We start from the raw sequence: 23,532 nt of genomic DNA, 5'->3' as shown, positions 1-23,532 counted from the left end.
AACGCCTCCAGTTTCCAGTTCAACTGCTATTTGCAATGTCCATTAACAATGCTCAGGGACAGTGCTTGAAAGTAGTAGGGATCGATTTAAGTAGTAGGGATCGATTGTCAATCTCCATGCTTTTCTCATGGTCAACTTTACGTGATCTGTTCAAGAGTTGGAACTGCCAAAAATCTTTTCATCTTTGCACCGAAAGGAAAAACCAAACATGTTGTTTATCAAAAGGCTCTTGAATGAGTTGAAAATAAAATACTATTAATACTTGGGTAATCATTTAGTTAATTTGTGTTGCAAATCTGTAGTGTTGAATATATGATGTGAAATGTTTTAATGTGCAATATAATCATTATAATTTGTTATAACTAACCTCAGTTGGTTACTATGCCCAGGCAACGCCAGGCTCTTCAGCTAGTAGCCTATATAAATGACACCTAACGTCACCATGATCTAGCTATGTCCATCACCTAGCATTACCATTACTCATTATAACCATGACCAAGATATCTATGTCCATGACTTCTATTAGCATAACCGTGACCCAAAGTCCATGTCCTACAGTATAGTAGAATAATGATGACCCAACTGTCCATGTCCATCACTTGGCATAACCATGACCCAATATAGCAATGACCCAGATATCTATGTCCATCACCTGGCATGACCCAATATCACCATGACTTAGATGTCTCTATCACCTATTGTAGTGTAACCATGACCTGTTTATGCCCATCACCTAACAGGACCATGGCCCAGTTGTCTACGAGCATCACCTAACGTGACCATGACCCAGTTGTATATGTCCATCAGCAAACAAGACCATGGCCTATGTGTCTATGTCAGTCACCTAATTGCCATAGTCCAGCTGTCTTTGTTTATCATTAACAACCATGGTCCAGCTGTCGGTATTGATCACCTATCATATCTATAGTCCAGCTGTCTATATCCATCACTTGACAACCATGGCTTGCCTGTCTATGTCCATCACCTAACATGACAATTGCCCAGCTGTTTATGCCCATCACCTTTCATAACCATGGCGAAGCTGTGAATGCCCATCTCTTAACATTACCATGCCACAGCTATTTATACCCCTCATCTATCGTGACCATGACCCAGCTTGTCTATGTCCATCACCTAACATGACCATGACCCAGTTGTCAATGTCCTCACCTAATGTGACCATGAGCCAGCTGTCTGTGTCCATCACCGGGCATGAACATTACTTTGCTGGCCATGTCTATCGGTAGTTAAGAATGGTCTTTTGCAAAAGTTTATACTGTATATTTCCTAAGGTGGTCAGGGACATGCTAATATAGGATTGGTTAGTGATGTCCTTTCGATCCTTACCTGAAGGTGGGGTAGCCTCCCTGTGCCCTGACATCAGGTTCCTTTATTTTTGCCATTTGATCATAAATGCAAATCTTAGGGTCTTAGATGAAATTCGCCGCAATCACGATCTACACTTCTAACATCAATAACCACAGGTACATTCATAACTTACATAAAGGATGCCACACAAGTCTCCCGCTCTGTCTTGACAGCCTGTATTTTGTTTTTTTTGCACCCAATTAAGCTACTTTCTTTGTTCTCTTTTCTATATCTCAAATGTTCCATGATTCATAGCGGCACAGTGGTCAAGCCATTGTTTGCCCGGAGAAGCTGTGGTATTTATTTCCTATATATTGTCAGATATACAATAAATGAATAGAGAGCTGTAGCGCGATGAATAGAGAGCGCTTTATGGATTAGATAATGTGGCGGCATAGGCGGCATTTTTACCGACTTGTCAGAAAAAGTTTACTACGTGAAGTCACATTATTCTTGACCTTTTTGACTAAAATCACAAGTATGACTTACTAGAAGAAGACCACAGAGGATAATGATGAAGAGTATAATAATTGTAAATAAAGCCACTCGGGAAACCATTTTAAGCGCCCTGCCTTCCCCATGAGTGAGGAACCGGTTCAAGCAATTGTGAGGACCTTTAGTCCTGAACACAAAAATAGCTGCAATTGAATCCATGATGGGTTAGCATTAGGCTGCAGTGATGTGGCAGTAAAAATCGGAGGGGATTGGAACACAATGCTTGGACTGGCCAGTAGCTCTCCCAACCGAAGAGTGACAGCTTTTTGTATTTCTATGCAGCTGCCACACTCGGGTTGAGAGAGCCGACGGCCAGTCCGAGCACTGTGTTCTGATCACTGTCCAATTTATACGGCCGTCTGACTGCGCCCCGGCCCCTAAATTATGCAGGCACCCCTACGCCATAGGAACCATTATTGAGAAAGTGATCTGTCGGTAAAATTTGGGAGGCCCCATATACATTAGTTGGTTGACTGATCCTGCCAAAATCAGTGGGTTCGATCAACTTTTAGGTAATAAATATGGGGGTCCTCTTTTGATTAGCCGCCTGTTACAATGTCACACACAATGTTGATCCCAAGAAGACGCTCTGCTGCCGGCAAGTAGGGAGTGGTTCTCAAGACCACTGATGTGGCTACTGGACCACAGATTAATTTGCTCAGATCTACTTGTTTCCCAACCATAACCCCTTCTGGGAGGTATGGAGGTTGCTACAGTGGTCCCCAGAATAGACAAGCATTGGCGGCAGTACTAGCATCTCCAGGAACGTCGCCAAGGATATGGCCAGGATGTGAGATCCAGAGGATAAGACAAGAGTGTAGTCAGAGATGGAGCCGAGGATCAAAACCAGGAGTCAGTCAGCAAGAATCATCAAGACAATCTAAAGGACAAGGTGGTCCGATCGTAGACGGAGATCGGAATCAGGAGCCAATAGCGCAGTCCATGGCGACACATAGGAATGGTATGCACCTTAATTACTAGGATGATTCTCCTTGACATCTCTTTGCCTGAGCCAAAAGAGCCGTGGGAGAAACCAGGAGAAGAATGAAAGGAACCGTTCTGTACCTAGCAACCTTAGAAGGCTTTCCAAAATGACGTTACACCTGAGTGAAACGAGTAACTGGTAGAAGGCTTTGAGTGCATCGGGGTTGTGGAGGCAGCCAAATTCTACCTGTCGGTGCCATGCAACCATTGTTGAACATGTTCACCTTTTGTATATGCTAAAATGGTCCTAAAAGGGCTATGTAATGTAAATGTTTCCCATGATGCTGCGGCCTTTATTTTAGCATAAGTATGTTGGGATTTCTAGTTCCACCACAACCTTTATCGTCGTACTTGTTCTGCTTTCCGTATTCTTCCAATTTTTTTTCTTCTCACCATTCTTTTTGGGATCTTTCCCAGTCTTTACATCATGGTTGTCATAGAAACCGCCGACCCAGAACTAGTTTCCTAGCAACTGTTGTTTAGGTCATGGTCGCCCAAATATCAAAAAAAGGGGCGCCTTACTACTTATATACTTGTGGCGGTTGGTTTAATAAGGGGACACGGTGTCCTCGGGGCAGGATTACAGACAACAACTTTGGATCATAAAACGCCACAAAGGCAGGAGGTGGAGGAGGACTTTCTGCAGGCGTGCGGTGAATGACTCCTTTGTCTGCCTTCCTGCAGAGTATGCTAGAGAAATGCAAGGCGAATATTAACATATCTGAATCCAAATAGGTTTTCTTTTTATATTTATCCAGAAAAGCATATATGACATGGCCAAAATTATGTGAACACCTGAAGATGAGATCCCTTGAGGGCCCCAAAACTATGAACATTATTGGAGTTGGTCTTGGCTGGTACCCCTTTCCCATCTACAACGTTGTGTTCACTCTTTTAGGAAGTGATGACTTTATATTTTGGAAACCTAGCAAATAGGAATCACCTCCTTCACCCACAAGAGATCATAGTCGCAGTAGATGTTGACTTGAACTTAAGTCTGTCCCTTCAGGAGCGAATAGGGTCTTGTGATATTGTGCACCCCTTAAAAGAGGATATTGCACCAACTCAAAAGTGGCTAGTGTTTCCTCTTGTTTTATTCCCACTGCTACCCTCTATATTCTGGGTTTATTTTTTTTAATCCTCCATACGGTTCCAGAGATATGGATCTTTTTATTTACTACTGGTTTTTAATAGTCTTTACTAAGGGGTGTGGCTCATGGGATCCTCTTGGGCGTGTCTTCAGGCTGCTTTGCATAATGTGAGCACCGCCCCCTCAGAAAGACTCTAGAAATAAAAACTAAATAAAAAGGTCAATATTTCTGGAACCACATGGCAAATTTACATAAAACAAAAAGGGAAAACTCATGGGATCAGCCAGAATAAAATAAGAACAAAAACTGGACACTTTTGACCCTTTAAGGATGCTGACATTTTTTTGTTTTAACTCTTTCATTTTTTGTTTCCTTTCTTCCAAGAACCAGAAAGGTATGTAGCTTTGATTGACATTATTCATCTTACCACACAGTGTACCAAAAATCAAGAAAAAAAATTAGTAGTGAGATGAGATGGTGAAAAAAAATGTAATTCTGCCATTGTTGTTTGGGTTTTGTTTTTTACAGTGTTCATTGTGTTGTAAAAAAAAATATTCTCCAGGTCAATACGATTACGATGATATTTTTTTTATGTATTATTTTAATAAAAAAATTCAGATGTTTGTAAACAAACAAAATTTTCCAAGACCCATAACTTTTTTCATTTTCCATCCGATCTATAGTTTTTAATTATTCCATTTTGGTATGTTGATTGTTCTTTATTGCATTTTTGGGGGGGAAGTGCAAGTCTGGAAAAGCTGCTGTTTTGGTGTTTTAACTTTTTTTTTGTTTTTATGGCATTTAGTTTATTATATATATATTTTGAAAGATCAGACTTTTATGGATGAAGCAAAACCAAATCTATATTTAAAAAAAAAAAATTCTTATTTTTATGATGGATTCAAACTTTTGGCCATTTAAAGTGATTTTCTAGTAAGAAGTAATCACTGCGCCATTGGCACTGATTGAAACAGCCAAGCATATGGTTTACAGGATACTGGGTGATGACTGTAGCGGATAACACCGGGGGGGGTTACAAACCTCCATCCTATGGTGTGCAGATACGATACTAAAGGGAACAAAAACTCATGTAAACCTATTACCTACAATTTTTGGGGCAAGACATCGGGAAGGAGTTGGGTCTAAATCACTCTATAGTTTTTTGCTGACTTTTTATATTTTCTCTTCTCTCTCAGGACTGGGTTTTCCTCACACGATTCTGCTTTCTATCAGATTTTGGACGCCTTGAGTTTAGATTTAAGTATCCGGAGGTGAGTGTCCATAATGGAGTGAATAGTCGGCTGTGATACAAGAGGGAGAGGTGGATCATTGAAGGAGATGCCAGGAAGTGATGGTTAAATATTTAGCAAAATTGTTTACATAGAGTATATCTGTCCCATTTATATAAAACAGTCCATTAATGACCCTTGCATTACACCCCAAAATAAATATGTGACCCCAGACGAGATCCTATAAAGATCCCAGACCAGATCTTACACATAAATATACAAACTCTGGACCAGACTACCGAAATAAATACAGATCCCCAGACTAGATCCTATAAAGATCCCAGACCGGATCTTATAAATAAAAATAGAAACCCCAGATCAGATTACCTAAATAAATACAGACCCCCAGACTAGATCCTATAAAGATCCCAGACTAGATCTTACACATAAGTATACAAATCCAGGACCAGATTACCTAAATAAATACAGATCCCAGACTATATCCTATAAAGATCCCAGAGCAGATGCTACACATAAATATACAAACCCTGGACCAGATTACGTAAATATATACAAACCCCCAGACTAGATCCTACCCCAAAATAAATATGTGACCCCAGACGAGATCCTATAAAGATCCCAGACCAGATCTTACACATAAATATACAAACCCTGGACCAGATTACCTAAATATATACAAACCCCCAGACTAGATCCTATAAAGATCCCAAACCAGATCCTATACATAAATATACAAATCCTCAGACAAGATTACCTAAATAAATACAGACCCCCAGACTAGATCCTTAAAGTTCCCAGACCATATCCTACACATAAATATACAAACCCCCAGATCGGATTACCTAAATAAATACAGACCCCCCAGACTAGATCCTATGAAGATCCCAGACCAGATCCTACACATAAGTATACAAACCCCAGACCAGATTACCTAAATAAATACAGACCCCCCCAGAGTAGATTGGTAAACAAATACAACAGATCTCACACTAGACCTCCTAAATAAATCCAAACTCCAACCCAGATGCCGTAAACAACTAAAGACTAAATCCATAGATAAATACTACAGACCTCAGACCAGGTACCCAAAATTAAAAATGACCTCAGACCAGCCCCCCTAAATAAATACAGACCTCAGACCAGCCATCCTAAATAAATACAGACCTCAGACCAGCCATCCTAAATAAATACAGACCTCAGACCAGCCCCCTAAATGAATATAGACCTCAGATCAGCCACCCTAAATAAATATAGACCTCAGACCAGCCCCCCTAGATAAATACAGACCTCAGACCTGCCACCCTAAATAAATACAGACCTTAGACAAGACCTCCTAAATAGATATAAACCCCTGACCAGACTCTCTAATTAATTATAGACTACAGACTAGACTGGCAAAATAAATGCAGATCCCAATTCAGACACTCTACAGTAATACAGACCAGACCAACTAAAGTAATACAGGCCCTAAACCAAACCAGTATACAAATATAGAACCATGATCAGAGCTGTAAAATACAGACCCCTGATCAAGCCCCCTAAATATACACATCTCCAGACCCCCTTAATAAATAGAGATCCCCAAACCAGACCTCCTATATAAATACAGATTCCAGACCGCACCCCTAAATAAACACAAGGACTCCAAACCAGAACCTCTAAATTAATACAGACCAGTATAACAGAAGTCATTACCTACTGTGCAAACACATTCTCATATAGAGGAGGGATACAACCACTATACACAATTAACAATTATTTGGCCACCATCCATAGTAAATCTGAGAGTCATATATAATGAATGAGTGATGATGAGTAATGGGCTCCTCCGCCTCACATTTTATTGCAGTTTCGCCTCTGCTTCCTCAGGGTGTGGTGGAGGAGGAATGCAACCGGTACATACCTTACACAGAAAAAAGCTGTGACGAGAAGAGAGACCATACTCTATAACTCTTGAGATGGTGGCCAAATCTTTGGTAATGGACTCTATTTCCCTCTCCTCATTCCTGCAGTCTTCTCCATAAGTCCTGTTGTCAAGACATTACTTTTGGTGATTCCATGGATGCCTAGTACATGTGCCAACTGGGGGGTGGTCCCTTTCGGCTGTGAGACAGACTGAAGACAGACGCAGAAACACGTTCAATCATGTCCACTTTATTGGGTGTCTTTGACATCCACAGCAATATGACAGCTTCTGCACCTTGGCCCGGGTACCTGTCACCTCCTCACTCTCCTGTTGGCGATGACCCTCTGGGTTCTTTTACTGTGGCTGCCGTTAGGCCCACGGCCACAGCGCTTCCCCCGGTCGAGTCCGCCCGCTGCAACACTTACTACCCCTTCGGTGTCCAGCCGTCCGGTACCACAGGCGTCCTTTAGTCTGCGTCCTTTGATCTGCAGCTGTCCTGTCAGGGCCACCCCCCGACTATCCGTTTCTCTCCTCTTTCTTTTCCTGAGCTCTTCTTTCCTCTGTCTTCTCCAGAGCTCTTCTCTCCTCAGTCTCCTCCTGGGTTCTCTCTAACCCTGGGACTCTCTTTCCTTTTATCCCCTTTCCTGGGAATTCCCCTCCTCAGTCCCGTAACTCCGCCCACCATGACTCTGCATTTCCTAGCTTTAGCTGTTGTTAAGTCGTTTGCTCACTATCCTATGTCTCCATCTAGTGGCCGAAACCCAGTAATACACCGTCTCTCTCTAATTCTAGCTGTTTCCTTACACATATATACAAATTCCCGTCAAGCATTGTACACAGCATATTTTACATTTTCCTTCTTCATCAGACAGGTCCAAATATCAGTCCTCCCTCCTACAGATGTTGAACATCTGGGAGCAAACTTAGTGTCCTAATGGTTACATACTGTAGGTTGTTTCACAGCTTTTCTTGGAAATGGTCGAAATAGAATTTTTCACAGCAGGGGACGACACTACTGTAATAAGGAATTTCTTCCTCTCCGCAGGCTAAATGCTGCCAGAACATCCTGCTGTATTTTGATGATCCATCCCAATGGCCGGCCGTGTACAAGAAGGGGAACAAGGTCAGTTGGAGCTGGGATGTGTCTTGGGGTGTATCTGTTGGCTGTATGTTGTAGTGATGACAGCACCTCTTCCTCTCAGGACTGTCTGATGAAGGAGTCTGTAATCCGACCGGAGAACAACCAAGTCATCAATTTGACCACACAATACGTTTGGTCCGGCTGTCAGGTGAGCTCCATATGCTTTTCTTGTCCATATCTTCTGGAGTTCTCCACCTAAATTCATTAGGGTTCTTATGCGACCAGGAAGACTTGGTGTAAGTTCTACCAAACATCTTTGTCCCTTCACTGCTTTGTGCCTAGGGGTTTCCCAGATTTATAGCTTTGGACCACTTTCAAGATTTGTGCTTGCTGCAATTGTATCCAACCTAGACAATTCTCTGTGAGCTAAACAGACTGGACTCCCTGACTGATAAACTGTAGCAAACTACCAGAGGAGCATGCATGTCTTATATGTTTCCTCACCCTGGCATGCCAGGCTTGGCTTGTCAATCTCCACAAGGAGAAAGAAACATCACCCCTTAGACCCTAGCAAACTGCCAGGAAGACTTGTATATTTAGCTCACAGAGCATTGCCTAGACTGAATACAACTGAAGCCATCTCTTGAAAATGGTGATGCATTGAATCTGAAAGTGTATGAGAAAGTTGGGATTGAGAGTCCTCAGTAGTTGATACCTTTTAATGGCTAACTGAAAAGATGGTAATACATTGCAAGCTTTCGAGACTACTCAGGTCTCTTCATCAGGCTAGACTAATACAAAATCTGAAGTCACATATTTATGCACAATACAACCTAGAAAAAATGCAATAGATAAGACAAGTGACGTGAAGCAGAACTATCAATATGGGAGAGGGAGAAACATAAATATAAACATTGGACCAGTTCATAGATAAGGAGTCTGGATGTTTTATGGTCCTCTGATTGGGGTCTAGTTCTGTGTTGCCCTGCAAGGTTTTAAAAGGAAATTCCTTAATTGATGTAAAAAGACATAAATCCATGCGACACATTCATTCCAGCACTGAGAGTGTCAAAGTTCGTCATAAATTTGTACTCCCAAACTCGTCTCTCTATCTGAGATGTGAAGTTACCTTTCAATACCAGTAATTTCATATCCATGCTGCTGTGATCAGGGATACAGAAATGTTTTGCCACAGGTAGATCCATTCTTTTTTCTCTTATTGTGTGACGATGAGCATTCATCCTTGTTCTAAGCTTTTGCCCTGTCTCCCCCACATACAGACCCCCAGTTGGACATTTAGTACAAATAATTAAGTACACCACATTAGATGTAATGCAGGTGAAAGTACCTGGGATCTTGTAGTCCTGATGTGAGTTGGGGATCTTTATCTTGTCCGTGGTCATTATAAATGGACAGGTTTTACATTTTTTCTGGTTGCAAGGAAAGGTTCCTGCAGCTGTTGGAGAGGACAGGGAGCTTCTGACAATGATGCTTCTTAAATTTGGGGGCTGCCTAAAACACAGCAGTGGGGGGTCTGGAAAAATTGATTTTAATCGGGCATCTTTTTGTAGTAAAGGTTGTAATTTCCGTGCAGCTCCCCTTAGCACCTCCAGATTTGGGTTGTAGGTGTAACCCAAATCTGGAGGTGCTAAGGGGAGCTGCACGGAAATTACAACCTTTACTACAAAAAGATGCCCGATTAAAATCAATTTTTCCAGACCCCCCACTGCTGTGTTTTAGGCAGCCCCCAAATTTAAGAAGCATCATTGTCAGAAGCTCCCTGTCCTCTCCAACAGCTGCAGGAACCTTTCCTTGCAACCAGAAAAAATGTAAAACCTGTCCATTTATAATGACCACGGACAAGATAAAGATCCCCAACTCACATCAGGACTACAAGATCCCAGGTACTTTCACCTGCATTACATCTAATGTGGTGTACTTAATTATTTGTACTAAATGTCCAACTGGGGGTCTGTATGTGGGGGAGACAGGGCAAAAGCTTAGAACAAGGATGAATGCTCATCGTCACACAATAAGAGAAAAAAGAATGGATCTACCTGTGGCAAAACATTTCTGTATCCCTGATCACAGCAGCATGGATATGAAATTACTGGTATTGAAAGGTAACTTCACATCTCAGATAGAGAGACGAGTTTGGGAGTACAAATTTATGACGAACTTTGACACTCTCAGTGCTGGAATGAATGTGTCGCATGGATTTATGTCTTTTTACATCAATTAAGGAATTTCCTTTTAAAACCTTGCAGGGCAACACAGAACTAGACCCCAATCAGAGGACCATAAAACATCCAGACTCCTTATCTATGAACTGGTCCAATGTTTATATTTATGTTTCTCCCTCTCCCATATTGATAGTTCTGCTTCACGTCACTTGTCTTATCTATTGCATTTTTTCTAGGCTGTATTGTGCATAAATATGTGACTTCAGATTTTGTATTAGTCTAGCCTGATGAAGAGACCTGAGTAGTCTCGAAAGCTTGCAATGTATTACCATCTTTTCAGTTAGCCATTAAAAGGTATCAACTACTGAGGACTCTCAATCCTGAATATTTTTCTATCTACTGGCTAACACGGTACAAAGATATACATCTTTCCTGTGAGAAAGTTGGAGAACTTTTCTTTCTTTTAGGCTGGAGTCACACACTACATAGAAAAATACGGTCCGTTTTACACGGAAGAGAATCTCAGAAATTTTCCCTGAACAGTGATCCGTACGTCATCCGTGTTCAATGCGAGGATGCGATTTTCTCGCATGTAAGCATCCATGTGACATCCGTATGGCGAGATTTCCTCTCGACTTGCAAAATGGACATATAATGGATTCATGGCCTCAAATGTTCATGAAAAAATATATACAGTCTATATACTGTGTATATACTGTATATATATATATATATATATATATATATATAGTTGTGGCCAAAAGTATTGACATCCCTGCAATTCTGTCAGATAATACTCAGTTTCTTCCTGAAAATAATTGCAAACACAAATTCTTTGGTATTATTATCTTCATTTAATTTGTCTTAAATGAAAAAACACAAAAGAGAATGAAGCAAAAAGCAAAACATTGATCATTTCACACAAAACTCCAAAAATGGACCAGACAAAAGTATTGGCACCCTCAGCCTAATACTTGGTTGCACAACCTTTAGCCAAAATAACTGCGACCGACAGCTTCCGGTAACCATCAATGAGTTTCTTACAATGCTCTGCTGGAATTTTAGACCATTCTTCTTTGGCAAACTGCTCCAGGTCCCTGATATTTGAAGGGTGCCTTCTCCAAACTGCCATTTTTAGATCTCTCCACAGGTGTTCTATGGGATTCAGGTCTGGACTCATTGCTGGCCACCTTAGAAGTCTCCAGTGCTTTCTCTCAAACCATTTTCTAGTGCTTTTTGAAGTGTGTTTTGGGTCATTGTCCTGCTGGAAGACCCATGACCTCTGAGGTAAACCCAGCTTTCTCACACTGGGCCCTACATTATGCTGAAAAATTTGTTGGTAGTCTTCTGACTTCTTAATGCCATGCACATGGTCAAGCAGTCCAGTGCCAGAGGCAGCAAAGCAACCCCAAAACATCAGGGAACCTCCGCCATGTTTGACTGTAGGGACCGTGTTCTTTTCTTTGAATGCCTCTTTTTTTCTCCTGTAAACTCTATGTTGATGCCTTTGCCCAAAAAGATCTACTTTTGTCTCATCTGACCAGAGAACATTCTTCCAAAACGTTTTAGGCTTTTTCAGGTAAGTTTTGGCAAACTCCAGCCTGACTTTTTTATGTCTCGCGGTAAGAAGTGGGGTCTTCCTGGTCTCCTACCATACAGTCCCTTTTGATTCAGACGCCGACGGATAGTACGGATTGACACTGTTGTACCTTCGGACTGCAGGGCAGCTTGAACTTGTTTGGATGTTAGTCGAGGTTCTTTATCCAACATCCGCACAATCTTGCATTGAAATCTCTTGTCAATTTTTCTTTTCCGTCCACATCTAGGGAGGTTAGCCACAGTGCCATGGACTTTAAACTTCTTGATGACACTGCGCACGGTAGACACAGGAACATTCTGGTCTTTGGAGATGGACTTGTAGCCTTGAGATTGCTCATGCTTCCTCACAATTTGGTTTCTCAAGTCCTCAGACAGTTCTTTGGTCTTCTTTCTTTTCTCCATGCTCAATGTGGTACACACAAGGACACAGGACAGAGGTTGAGTCAACTTTAATCCATGTCAACTGGCTGCAAGTGTGATTTAGTTATTGCCAACACCTGTTAGGTGCCACAGGTAAGTTACAGGTGCTGTTAATTATACAAATTAGAGAAGCATCACATGATTTTTCGAACAGTGCCAATACTTTTGTCCACCCTCGTTTTTATGTTTGGTGTGGAATTATATCCAATTTGGCTTTAGGACAATTCTTTTTGTGTTTTTTCATTTAAGACAAATTAAATGAAGATAATAATACCAAAGAATTTGTGTTTGCAATCATTTTCAGGAAGAAACTGAGTATTATCTGACAGAATTGCGGGGGTGTCAATACTTTTGGACACAACTGTATATGTCAGTGAGACACACATATATATATATATTTATATGTCATACAGAGCTAGATAGCAGAATAGTCGATAATTCAATTGTCGGCTTCTGTAAAATCATTACAGTGCCCGACAGGATACAAGACATGGTTTACATATAGTAAACCATTGCATATCCATTAGATTTATATATGTACCTCACTAATAATGTTAGTAGTGTGTGTGTGTTAAATTTTGGAGCTGTAGGTGTTAAATTAAAGGATTAATTCACGAAAAAAAAATGGCGTGGACTCCCGCCCAATTTTCTCCGCCGGAGAGGGAAAGCCAGTGACTGGGGGCAGATATTAATAGCCTAGAGAGGGACCATTATTTTTGCCCCCCCCCCGGCTAAAAAAATCTGCCTCCAGCGTCCCCAGAAAAGGCGCATCTGTAAGATGCGCCAATTCCGGCTCTTACCCTCTCTCTTCTCATTGCCCTGTATGTAGCCTTTGCTATTGTAAGGTGACATTAAGCCTGGTTAATAATGGTGAGGTGTCAATAAGACACCTATCCATTATTAATCCACTTGTCTGAAAGGGTTAAAAAAACACACACATTAAGAATAAAGACTTTTCATTAAATAAACACATTTTTTCCATCTTTATTACTCTCCCCAATCCAATTGAAGCCATCATTCTCCTGTAAAAAATCCAAAATAAAAAAGCAACAATATCCCATACCTAAAGCCACACAAGAGAAAAGTGTATGCACCAATATACAGGGATCACCACCAAGCCAAATATTCAGGTTTAACAAATTTATTTATTACAATGAGCAACACAAACACTTGTTTAAAAGCAGTTAAAAAGTCTGGAAAGGGGGGTGTGTGGCTATGTAGCGGTGAGGGAAGGACGCACACTGCAAGAGCTCCTACTTATCCTCCACATATCCTGCACTTACCGCCTGTATTAAGCTCAGGACTTGACAGCGCATGGTGTCCGCTGGTGTCGGGACCCCCCGGGAGCTCTGAGGAGAGGCACAGGACGGCTCCGGGGAGCGGGAGCCTTGGAAGACGGGGGTGGACGGCGGGGCCCCTATCAGAGGGAGCGCGGCGTCCAGTTTACAGCGTTGCAGGGACAGCGACCTATATCCTGCAAGATCTGAGAGGAGTGCGGTGAGTGCCCTGAAAGATGGGCCCTGCATAATTCCCTCTCTCTAAGCTGAACCGCTGGCCTGCTAGTGCCATTACAGTGGGGAACCTGCTCCCCCTCCCATTGCTGCTGTCTGGGGGTGGATGTTCCTCCCCCCTGCCATAGGAGCCTTGGTGACATTCTGTCTTCATTTACACAAACTCTGCTCCCAGGCTGTAATTAATGAGTGTGGTCCCTACTGTGTATATACAACTGCAACGGGAAGATTTCTGGACTGTATATCAGCTATACCGGTGTATTTCACGGTTCTTAATCATGAACCGATCTAAAGGATCGACGGCAACAGAAAAATTGAAGGAGTTTGTCAGACCCGACCCTTCTGAGAGTGCACGTACTCTACGAAATGCCCCCTCACAATCTCAACGTAAAAATTGACCCTCAGGGGGTGGAGAGGAGATCGAACAGGAAGAAATGACCCTTAAACAGGCATCTGAACAGCTCATGCAGGCTATCTCCCTCCCTAGGACATCTCTGACGGAGAAAATAGAGGATGTCTCCACTGAGGTGGGGAGACTCCGTCATGATATGCAGGCCAAGAGGGGGCGTATCACAGAGGTGGAGACAAGGGTGTCCCAGGTGGAAGACACCATTACACCAATGGAGGCTAAGTTAACCAAGGTAGCGAGATCTATGAACGCCTGGAGGCAAAAAGCAGACGACCTAGAAAACAGAATGCGGCGGAATAACATCCGTGTCATCGGTCTGCCTGAAAGCTCTGAAGGTCAGCACCCTGAGCAATTCTTAGAAGGCTGGCTTAAGACCTCTCTGGGAGATGAGTTCTCCATTGAGAGAGCCCACAGGGTTCCCACCAAGCCTTTGCCTCCGGGAGCCCCACCTAGACCCTTCCTGGCACATCTCCTCAACTGTAAAGATAGAGATACCATTCTACGCCTCGCACGACAAAAGAGTCCTATCAAGTTCAACAACGCCGTGATCTCAAACTTCCCGGATTTCTCCATGGAACTCCAGAAGCAACGTGCGCAATTCATCGACATCAAGAAGCGGCTCAGGGAAAGGAACATTGTATACTCCATGATCTATCCGGCTCGGCTTCGGGTTGTTCACGGGGGTTCCTCCGTGTTTTTCACGGATCCAGCGGAGGCTACCGAGTGGCTGTGGTCCCATAGAGGATCTCCTGCAAAGGAATCCTAGAGTGTCTACTTTCATCTGGATCCTTTTATTGCAGGCCTAATCGGAGCTCTCCTGGCGGGCACCCAGATATCTACAATATCGGACACTGCGTTCAGTGATGGTATCCCCTTGTTTGTTTTTTGATAGGGGTGCGGGACTTTGCTCCTATGTTGCTAGGTTTATATTTTGTCTTCTTTTTTTCAAATGCTTTTGTTTTAGCTTTAAGTGTTACTTAGGTAGAAGTTGCAGCCAATGGAAGTCTTGCTATTTATGTGATGTCTCTGAGTATTACTTATCCACAACATGCCCAAATAAGTGGAGATGGGTTCTGATTTAATATGCTTGACATGGAATGTGAGGGGTATCAAGACCCCCCGAAAAAGGTTAAAGTATTTTCACAGATCAGGCACTATCACCCTCACATTGTGGCTCTGGTCGAGACACACTTGATCAGAGATTCAGCTCGGAGTGTACAAAAACCATGGGTTCAGTGGTCTATACACGCATTTCACACCAGCTACTCCAGGGGGGTCTCATTACTAATACACAAGGACGTTAGATAGGAGGTCCGGGAGGCCCGGAGAGACTCTGAAGGACGTTTCATATTCGTATATGCACTGATCAACTCTAGGAAATATGTTATTCTGTGTGTTTATAATCCCCCTCCAGCGGGTACGTCAATTCTCCAGAAAGCACTGAGTTTTGCTTTGAATTACCCAGACGCAGATGTCATTTGTATGGGGGACTTTAATGTGGTGATGAATAATCGCCTCGACAGATTGAGACTGGATGATGGGACACAGGGTGGGACCCCGACAGCAGCTACATCCCAATTATCACAGTTTATAGAAGGTAGTGGATGGTTAGACCTATGGAGAACGCGTCACCCAGAGACAAGAGAGTATACTTGCCATTCCTCCACTAGGCGTTCCTTATCCCGTATAGATTACATTTTTGGATCTAGTGGTCTGGCAATGTGGGTGGATAGTATTGAACATGGAGGTAGAGGGATTTCAGATCATAGCCTAATCATTCTTAAACTCAGGTATGGCCCGCCAAGTGGTAGGATAACATGGAAATTAAACCCTTTCTGGCTGAAATTGATCAAGTCACCTGACAGAACAACTGACCAATTACATGTCTTCGTGTCCTCCCACCCCGAACCCCGGAATGTTAATTTATTTTGGGACACCCTTAAGGCGTACTTGGGGGGCTGCCTATCTTCTACGATCACCTACATCAAACGGGTGACGTCGGGGGAGGATGACGAAATAGAGCAACGATTGAAAGATTCAGAGGCCGCTTACATATCCAATCAAACTAGTGGTAATAGAGTGGAGTGGTTGACTGCCCAAAGATTATATACTCAACATATAGACTCCAAGTCCAAACGTAAATTATTTTTTACTTGCCAGTCCTACTTTGAACTAGGAAACCAGTCTAGTTAATTTCTGGCCTATGTGGTGCAGCAGCATAATACATCTAACACAATATTACAGATCTGCAGCTCAGATGGTACATTGGTGTCCTCGACGGAAGAAATAATGGGATGTTTCCATGATTATTATAGCTCACTGTACAGTTCGAAAAATGATATTGGTAGCCAGGGGTGTCTAGACTATCTATCAGATATAACGTTTCCCACGTCTGCTACCCATGCTTCGTCTGGCAAGATTAGTGTGAAGACAAATTAAGAGGGTGGTTGGATTTAGTGATATCATAGCTGAAATGCCCTTATGGAACAATAGTTATTTTCCGACACTGCTTGCCCACCCAACTGCTGAATTCTGGCCTCAGTGCAATGTCTCTACGATAGGGGATATATGTGAATGTGGTACACTATTATCTTTTGAACAATTACAAGCTAGGTGTGATGTCCCGAGGTTGCAATTCTTCCAATATTTGAAATTAAGATCAGCCTTTCAATCGCACATGAGACATGTCGGTATGAATAATGCTATTTCGTCTCTACCCTTGATAGGCATTCTTAAATCACTGGGTCACCAGGGTCTCATCTCCTCTCTGTATACACACATGCTATCGGTGGGGACGGAATCTGCCATATGCTTGGTTAGGGGGAAATGGGAAAGACTCATCCCTGATACACGGGGAGAGGAGTGGGAGGAAATCCTGGAGTCACCAACTAAGGTGTCTCCGTCAATCAACAATAGAATGATACAATTTTATATTATAAACCAATCATATTTGACTCCGACTCGACTTTTTAAGATGGGCCGTTTCCAATCTTCGGAGTGTCTGAGATGTCATACATCAGATGCAGATTTTATTCACATGATTTGGCAATGTCCAATTATAGCACACTATTGGAAAGAGGTGACGTCATTATTAACCTCCCTGGTACAGATTCCTGTTCTCCTTGAGCCATTGGTTTGTCTGTTTGGGGTGTGGGATGAAGAGACATGGGGACATTATACGGGGATTTTCTTACGGGAGACATTGTTCATGGCACGGAAGATACTGGCACTGCGGTGGATGGGGGGTTCGGATCCCTCCCTTAGGGCCGGGATAGAATTGGTGAATTCGATTATACCATACGAGCGTACGCTGTACCAAAACAGAGGGTGCCCGAGTAAATTTGAGAAGATATGGGAGGGGTGGAATTCCTCTCATCTCACGCTGTAGGACGGAGATATCGCATGATAAAGAGCTAGTTATATAGACATAGGCTGCAAATAGTTGTTTTGTAGTAGTAGTAATGGTTTAGAGGTTTGGCAGGCTTTATTATTTGAATAATAACACACAGACTATTGTAAGGCAATTGACAGTATGTTTTATTCTATACACAACTGGTATACATACACTGTTTGACATTAATGCTCTGTGGAATGTATATGTGTTATATGGTATTTTTATCGTTGTCAGTTTGCATTTTGTATACCCTGTCTTTGGTTCAATAAACGAATTTAAAAAAAAAAAAAAGTCTGGAAAGAAACAGACATGAATCAATAGACAAAAAAAAATGGGTCATGATGTTAAACAATAGTCAAATACTTAGAGCCCCACAGTAACTCCACAATCAGTGTGCTGTAAACCAATACAAATGATTGCTGGCTAATATTGCCTAAAGCCCCCGTCACACACAGCGATCTCACTAGCGAGATCGCTGCTGAGTCACAAGTTTTGTGATGCAACAGCGATCTCACCAGCGAGATCGCTGTGTGTGATAGCTATCATCGACCGCCCCCCCCTGCCGAGTATCGCTGATCGCTGTTGAAATGTCTGGACATTTTTGGGGTCGCTGGTCTCCCGCTGGCCAGCACGCATCACTGCGTGTGACAGGCGGGAGACCAGCGACCAGGAGCTGGTAACTAAGGTACACATCGTGTTTGTAAGGGGGCGCGCTGTACCTAGAAACCCGATGTGTACCTTAGTTACCAGTGCGCTGATGCAGGGAGCTGGTAACCAAGGTACACATCGGGTTTCTAAGTGTTGCGCGCCCCTTAGAAACCCGATGTGTACCTTGGTTACCAGCTCCCTGCATCAGCGCGCTGGTAACTAAGATACACTGCGGGTAACTAAGCGTCGTGCGTCGTTTGTTACCCGTGTGTCGCTGGTCCTGATCGCTGGTGAAGCTGCCTGTTTGACAGCTCACCAGCGATCACATAGCGACTCACCAGCGATCCTGACAAGGTGATATCGTTGTCAGGATCACTGGTGAGTCGCTATGTGTGACGGTGCCCTAACTCCTGCTATAGCAGTAGTCCATCCGTATGCTGTTTGCATATAAGCCTCAATCATGAAGTGCTATCAGTATTAAATACACAGCCAAAGATAACATAATCAAATAAATACAAAAATATGCTGTATACCTACAAATCATGAGCACTCAGTTCCATTATGGAAGAAATACAATTATATCATGCAAACACAGCTTGTTACCAGCAAAGATGGCTAAAGAGGTACAGATTAAATCACTCCTTCCCCCAGGATGATGGCGGTTAGCCCCTGAGCACAAGCACATATCTGGGTTCCATGGGGCCCAAGACCCACGTGTATCGACACAATAATGTGTCTTTCTCAAGGTCATTGCATGGCATAATTGTATTTCTGCCATATTAGAACTGAGTGCTCATGATTTGTAGGTATACAGCATATTTTTGTATTTATTTGATTATGTTATCTTTGGCTGTGTATTTAATACTGATAGCACTTCATGATTGAGGCTCATATGCACATATGCAAACAGCATACGGATGGACTACTGCTATAGCAGGAGTTAGGCAATATTAGGCAGCAATCATTTGTATTGGTTTACAGCACACTGACTGTGGAATTACTGTGGGGCTCTAAGTATTTGACTCTTTATTGTTTAACATCATGACCCATTTTTTTTTGTCTATTGATTCATGTCTGTTTCTTTCCAGACTTTTTAACTGCTTTTAAACAAGTGTTTGTTTGTGTTGCTCATTGTAATAAAGAAATTTGTTAAGCCTGAATATTTGGCTTGGTGGTGGTCCCTGTATTTTGGTGCATACACTTTTCTCTTGTATGGCTTCATGTTCATTTGTATGCTTCAGGTGATCCCACTTCAAACTATTCAAAACTTAAATTTAGGATGGTGCCCGTTTATTCTATTTTTTTGCTAAATATCCCATACCTATCCACCATACCGTCAAGTCGCACGCTGCAATCCATCTGAATGGGTTAAATAGTTTACAACGGGCGTGGTGCTAATGCGACCGACCCGGCTGTAAACCACGGAGGACTGACTGAGAAGCTGCCTGCGCAGCTTCCCCACCTGACCGGAGATGAACTGATTAGCGTGGGAAAGTTTCTGGACATTTTCCCATGCTGTCAGTTCACCGCGGGTCAGGCGGGGAGTCAGCGCAGCCTAAGTAACGTCAGCGGTAGTCACATGTGTGCATGGCCCATGCGTTTGTAGGTATGGGATATTGTTGCTTTTTTATTTTTAATTTTTTTACAGAACGATGGCTTTGATTGGGTTGGGAGTGTAATAAAGATGGAAAAAATGTGTGTTTACCGTATTTTTCGCTTTGTAAGAAGCACTCCCCCCCACTAGGTCCCCCATGTGGTTCTGGGATTTTTGCTCACCGTTCTTGTGATCATTTTGACCCCACGGGGTGAGATCTTGTGTGGAGCCTCAGATCGAGGGAAATATGACATAGTACAAAGCAAAATTAATGACGCTTCAGATAGCAGTCATATACTGGTATGAGGTATACCAACTGCGATATAACAAATCAGTTACCAATGCCCTAATGAGCTATCATATACTAGTATAAGGTATACCAATTGCAACCATCCAATCAATATACCTGTGCCTCAATACCCTGTCATATATAAGTATATGGTGTGCTAATTACAGACTTTTTCCTAATCAGACATATCTAACACCAAAGTTATAATGCCCCAAATGAAACGGTTGCATATCCAATAAAAAAATAATAATACATATTAATAATATTTCAGACTGTTGATAGATTTATTTGCCCCCTTTGTGATTATAATTGTGTGCTCCAGCATCCCCTATTATAGCATTTTACTTTTAATCATTTTTTGTATTTTAACTTTAGTATGGAATAAAAATTGTTTTTATATAATTTGGGATCTCTTCTTTGTCCTGTATGAATGTATATGGGATTTGTGGAGATATATATATATATATATATATATATATATATATACATATATATGTGTGTGAATATGTGTGTGTATATATATATATATATACTGTAAAAAAATACAAAAAATATACAGTATATATATATAATAGTAAAATCACCCCATGTTTGCATTCAAATAATTTTAAAATAATAAAAATAAAATAATAATATTTGCCATCTCTCCACCTGTAAAAATCCAATTTATCAAAATATACAATTAATTAATTCAAATGTTAAACACCGTAAACAAGGAGAAAATATTACTTGCCAGAATTGTGTTTTTTCAGTAGCCACACTTTTAAAAAATGCACTAAAAAGCAATAAAAATGTATGTAACCCAGAAAGATCTAAAAACCCTTCAGCTCGTCATGCAAAAAAACAAGCACCTATGCAGCTCCAGTGATGGCAAAGTAACCTTTTAAGTCTCAGAAAGAGGCGACTCAAGTCATTTTTTTTTATAAGCTTCCAAATTTTATTTGCCATGTAACATGTACACAAATTTGATATTCCCGTGCTATGTCAATGGAAAAAAAAAAAACTTATAGGAAGAATGAAAATTCAAAATAGGGATTAAACTTTATTTACCTAAAACTAGAAAACCCTTTAAAGAGTAAGTAAACTTTTACAAGTTTTTTTAAGAGACACTTTAATTGCTCGAGACCGCCACTGATCGCTGAGAATGGCAGGAGCTTGCCCGAGCGAGCTCACATAGCATGGATTCAATAGAAAGCCTATGACTGTGGACTGTATCCGTACTCCGCTCTCCTCCTTTTATCGACAGGTTTACATTTGGGTGGAGGACTCGACCACATATTAGTCCCCCCATATAACCTTCTAATCTGATACTTTTTCTGATCTTGAGCACTTTGCCCACAGGTGATAAAGGAAGCCGGACAGAGCTACCTGAGCTGCAACAGTGGGAGAAGCTTCCGATCGGTCCGCGAGCGATGGTGGTACATAGCGTTGAGCAAGTGTGGGGTGAGAAGAGTTAGGGTTTAGGGGCAAAGTAAAGGGTCAACTTTTTAAGTTCCGGGTATTGGCTATGATATATGACGTCTGTCACTCTCTATAGGGCGATGGTCTGCAGTTAGAATACGAGATGACGCTTACAAATGGCAAATCGTTTTGGACCAGGCACTTCTCGGCAGATGAATTCGGTCAGATTACAATTTTTTTTTAGTAATGTTGAAATGGAGCTGAATTGGTGCAGATCCTATATATATCGGTGGCATTCAACTGAAAAGGACTTCTGGGCGGAGCATTGAGAGTTCCTCTGCTCAGCCAATCAGCCCTTACTGAGAATACGCCCAGTGAATCTGATTGGCTGAGTTGTAATGACAGTGCAATACTCGAATGTCCTTTTCAGTCGGATACTATGAAAACTACAAAACTTCTCAGTAAAAGGGAATTTGCAATAAAAAGTAACATATATATATACAGCATATATATATATATATATATATATATATAAAATTTATATATACAGTATATATGTAAGGACCATCATTTTGTAAGCTGGGGGTTACTACAACAGTTTGTAGATTATAATACTGTCATTGATCATTTTATGCAGGGATCTTGGAGACTGATATCACCTTCCTTCTGATCTTCACCCTTATTCTTTTTCTGTCTTGTTATTTTGGCTGTAAGTATATTTTATGCTGCATTGTGGATTTAATGGATAGATGCCTAAATGCTAAATCATCCCCATTCTTACTATAACTCCAAATTTAAGGCCCAAACATTATGTGATCCCAGTTATAACCTGCTAAAAATACAAAAGCATCGCCACCTGCTGGCCAGACTGTAAGAAGCGCAGTGAGCGTCATGCAGCAAAAAACTGGTGGTGTTGACCACAGCCGCCATACTGCATTGATTTATGCACCTATTTCAGCTGCTATGATCGTATAATAGATCTTTAGGCGCATTTTGCAACGTTAAACATCCTAGTGATTATGTAAGCACAAGGAATAAAGGGGTTGACCCCCTCTGGCACCACTTTTTTATTTAAATGAATTAATTTGGGCTAAAAATACCTTTTTGCAATTGAGTTTCATATTCAACTTTCAAGTGGTTTGTGGTCATAAAAAAAGACAGATTAAAGAGCTCACTGATGGATACTCAGTTAACTCATTCTGCAGCCGGCCATTGATAATGCAATACAGAGGCTGTAGAAGGCGAACGGTTCAAAATTTTCAATGAAACCCAATTGCAAAAATGATTTCTAGCCCAAATTAAATACAGTACATGTATGTAAAAAAAAGTCCCGTAAGGTGGACAACCCATTGAGACTCTTCTATCCCTCCAGATATACTACGAGGACGGCAGCTTCTGCACACCACATACAAGATGTTTATGGCCGCGGCTGGAGTAGAAGGTGAGTGATGCATCTTCTTTAGTCCCGCGCTCCATGAAGACACCTATCACAATTGTAGTCGTATCCTATACGCCTCCTGGTAAGTCTGTCTACGCTATGTAGTGGCATAATATTGCTAACGTCATGTTTTCCTCCTAGTGCTCAGCCTGGTCTTCTTCTGTATATACTGGGGGCAATATGCACAGGATGGAGTGGGCAGCCCCAGTATTAAAGTACTAGGTTTGTATGGTGATTTTTTTTTACTTCTAATGTTTTACCGAAGACGATGTATAACAGTGTTGTATCACTGGGCCGATCCCTTTAAATGACACTTTTATGGTAAACTTATACTATAGATGCTATTAAATCAATCTACTTTTAGAGAATCCCACCAACAAAAAAAGTATGGAATCTGTGTAAAACGCCTGTTATCGTACATCAAAAATGTGAAAGCCGTTTCCAAATATCTTTCTTCTGAGTTGAGATATG

At 41.7% G+C, this 23,532-nt stretch overlaps 1 protein-coding gene across 1 annotated transcript in view; it reads left to right on the top strand.

Moving 5' to 3' along the window:
- The window catches only part of TMEM145 (transmembrane protein 145), an 82,876-nt gene that overhangs the window by 38,621 nt on the left and 20,723 nt on the right, over nucleotides 1-23,532 (top strand). Inside the window, exons 2-9 of the mRNA XM_073570718.1 lie at nucleotides 5,135-5,209; nucleotides 8,140-8,217; nucleotides 8,297-8,383; nucleotides 21,564-21,665; nucleotides 21,760-21,844; nucleotides 22,261-22,332; nucleotides 22,996-23,064; nucleotides 23,203-23,283. Of these exons, the coding sequence (XP_073426819.1) occupies nucleotides 5,135-5,209; nucleotides 8,140-8,217; nucleotides 8,297-8,383; nucleotides 21,564-21,665; nucleotides 21,760-21,844; nucleotides 22,261-22,332; nucleotides 22,996-23,064; nucleotides 23,203-23,283 (649 nt within the window). The remainder of the gene's footprint in view (nucleotides 1-5,134; nucleotides 5,210-8,139; nucleotides 8,218-8,296; nucleotides 8,384-21,563; nucleotides 21,666-21,759; nucleotides 21,845-22,260; nucleotides 22,333-22,995; nucleotides 23,065-23,202; nucleotides 23,284-23,532) is intronic.

The sequence above is a fragment of the Dendrobates tinctorius genome, unplaced genomic scaffold, assembly GCF_039654945.1.
Source record: "Dendrobates tinctorius isolate UK_male_01 unplaced genomic scaffold, ASM3965494v1 ptg000028l, whole genome shotgun sequence".
Lineage (NCBI taxonomy): Eukaryota > Metazoa > Chordata > Amphibia > Anura > Dendrobatidae > Dendrobates > Dendrobates tinctorius.
This window is presented reverse-complemented; position numbering and strand designations above follow the sequence as displayed.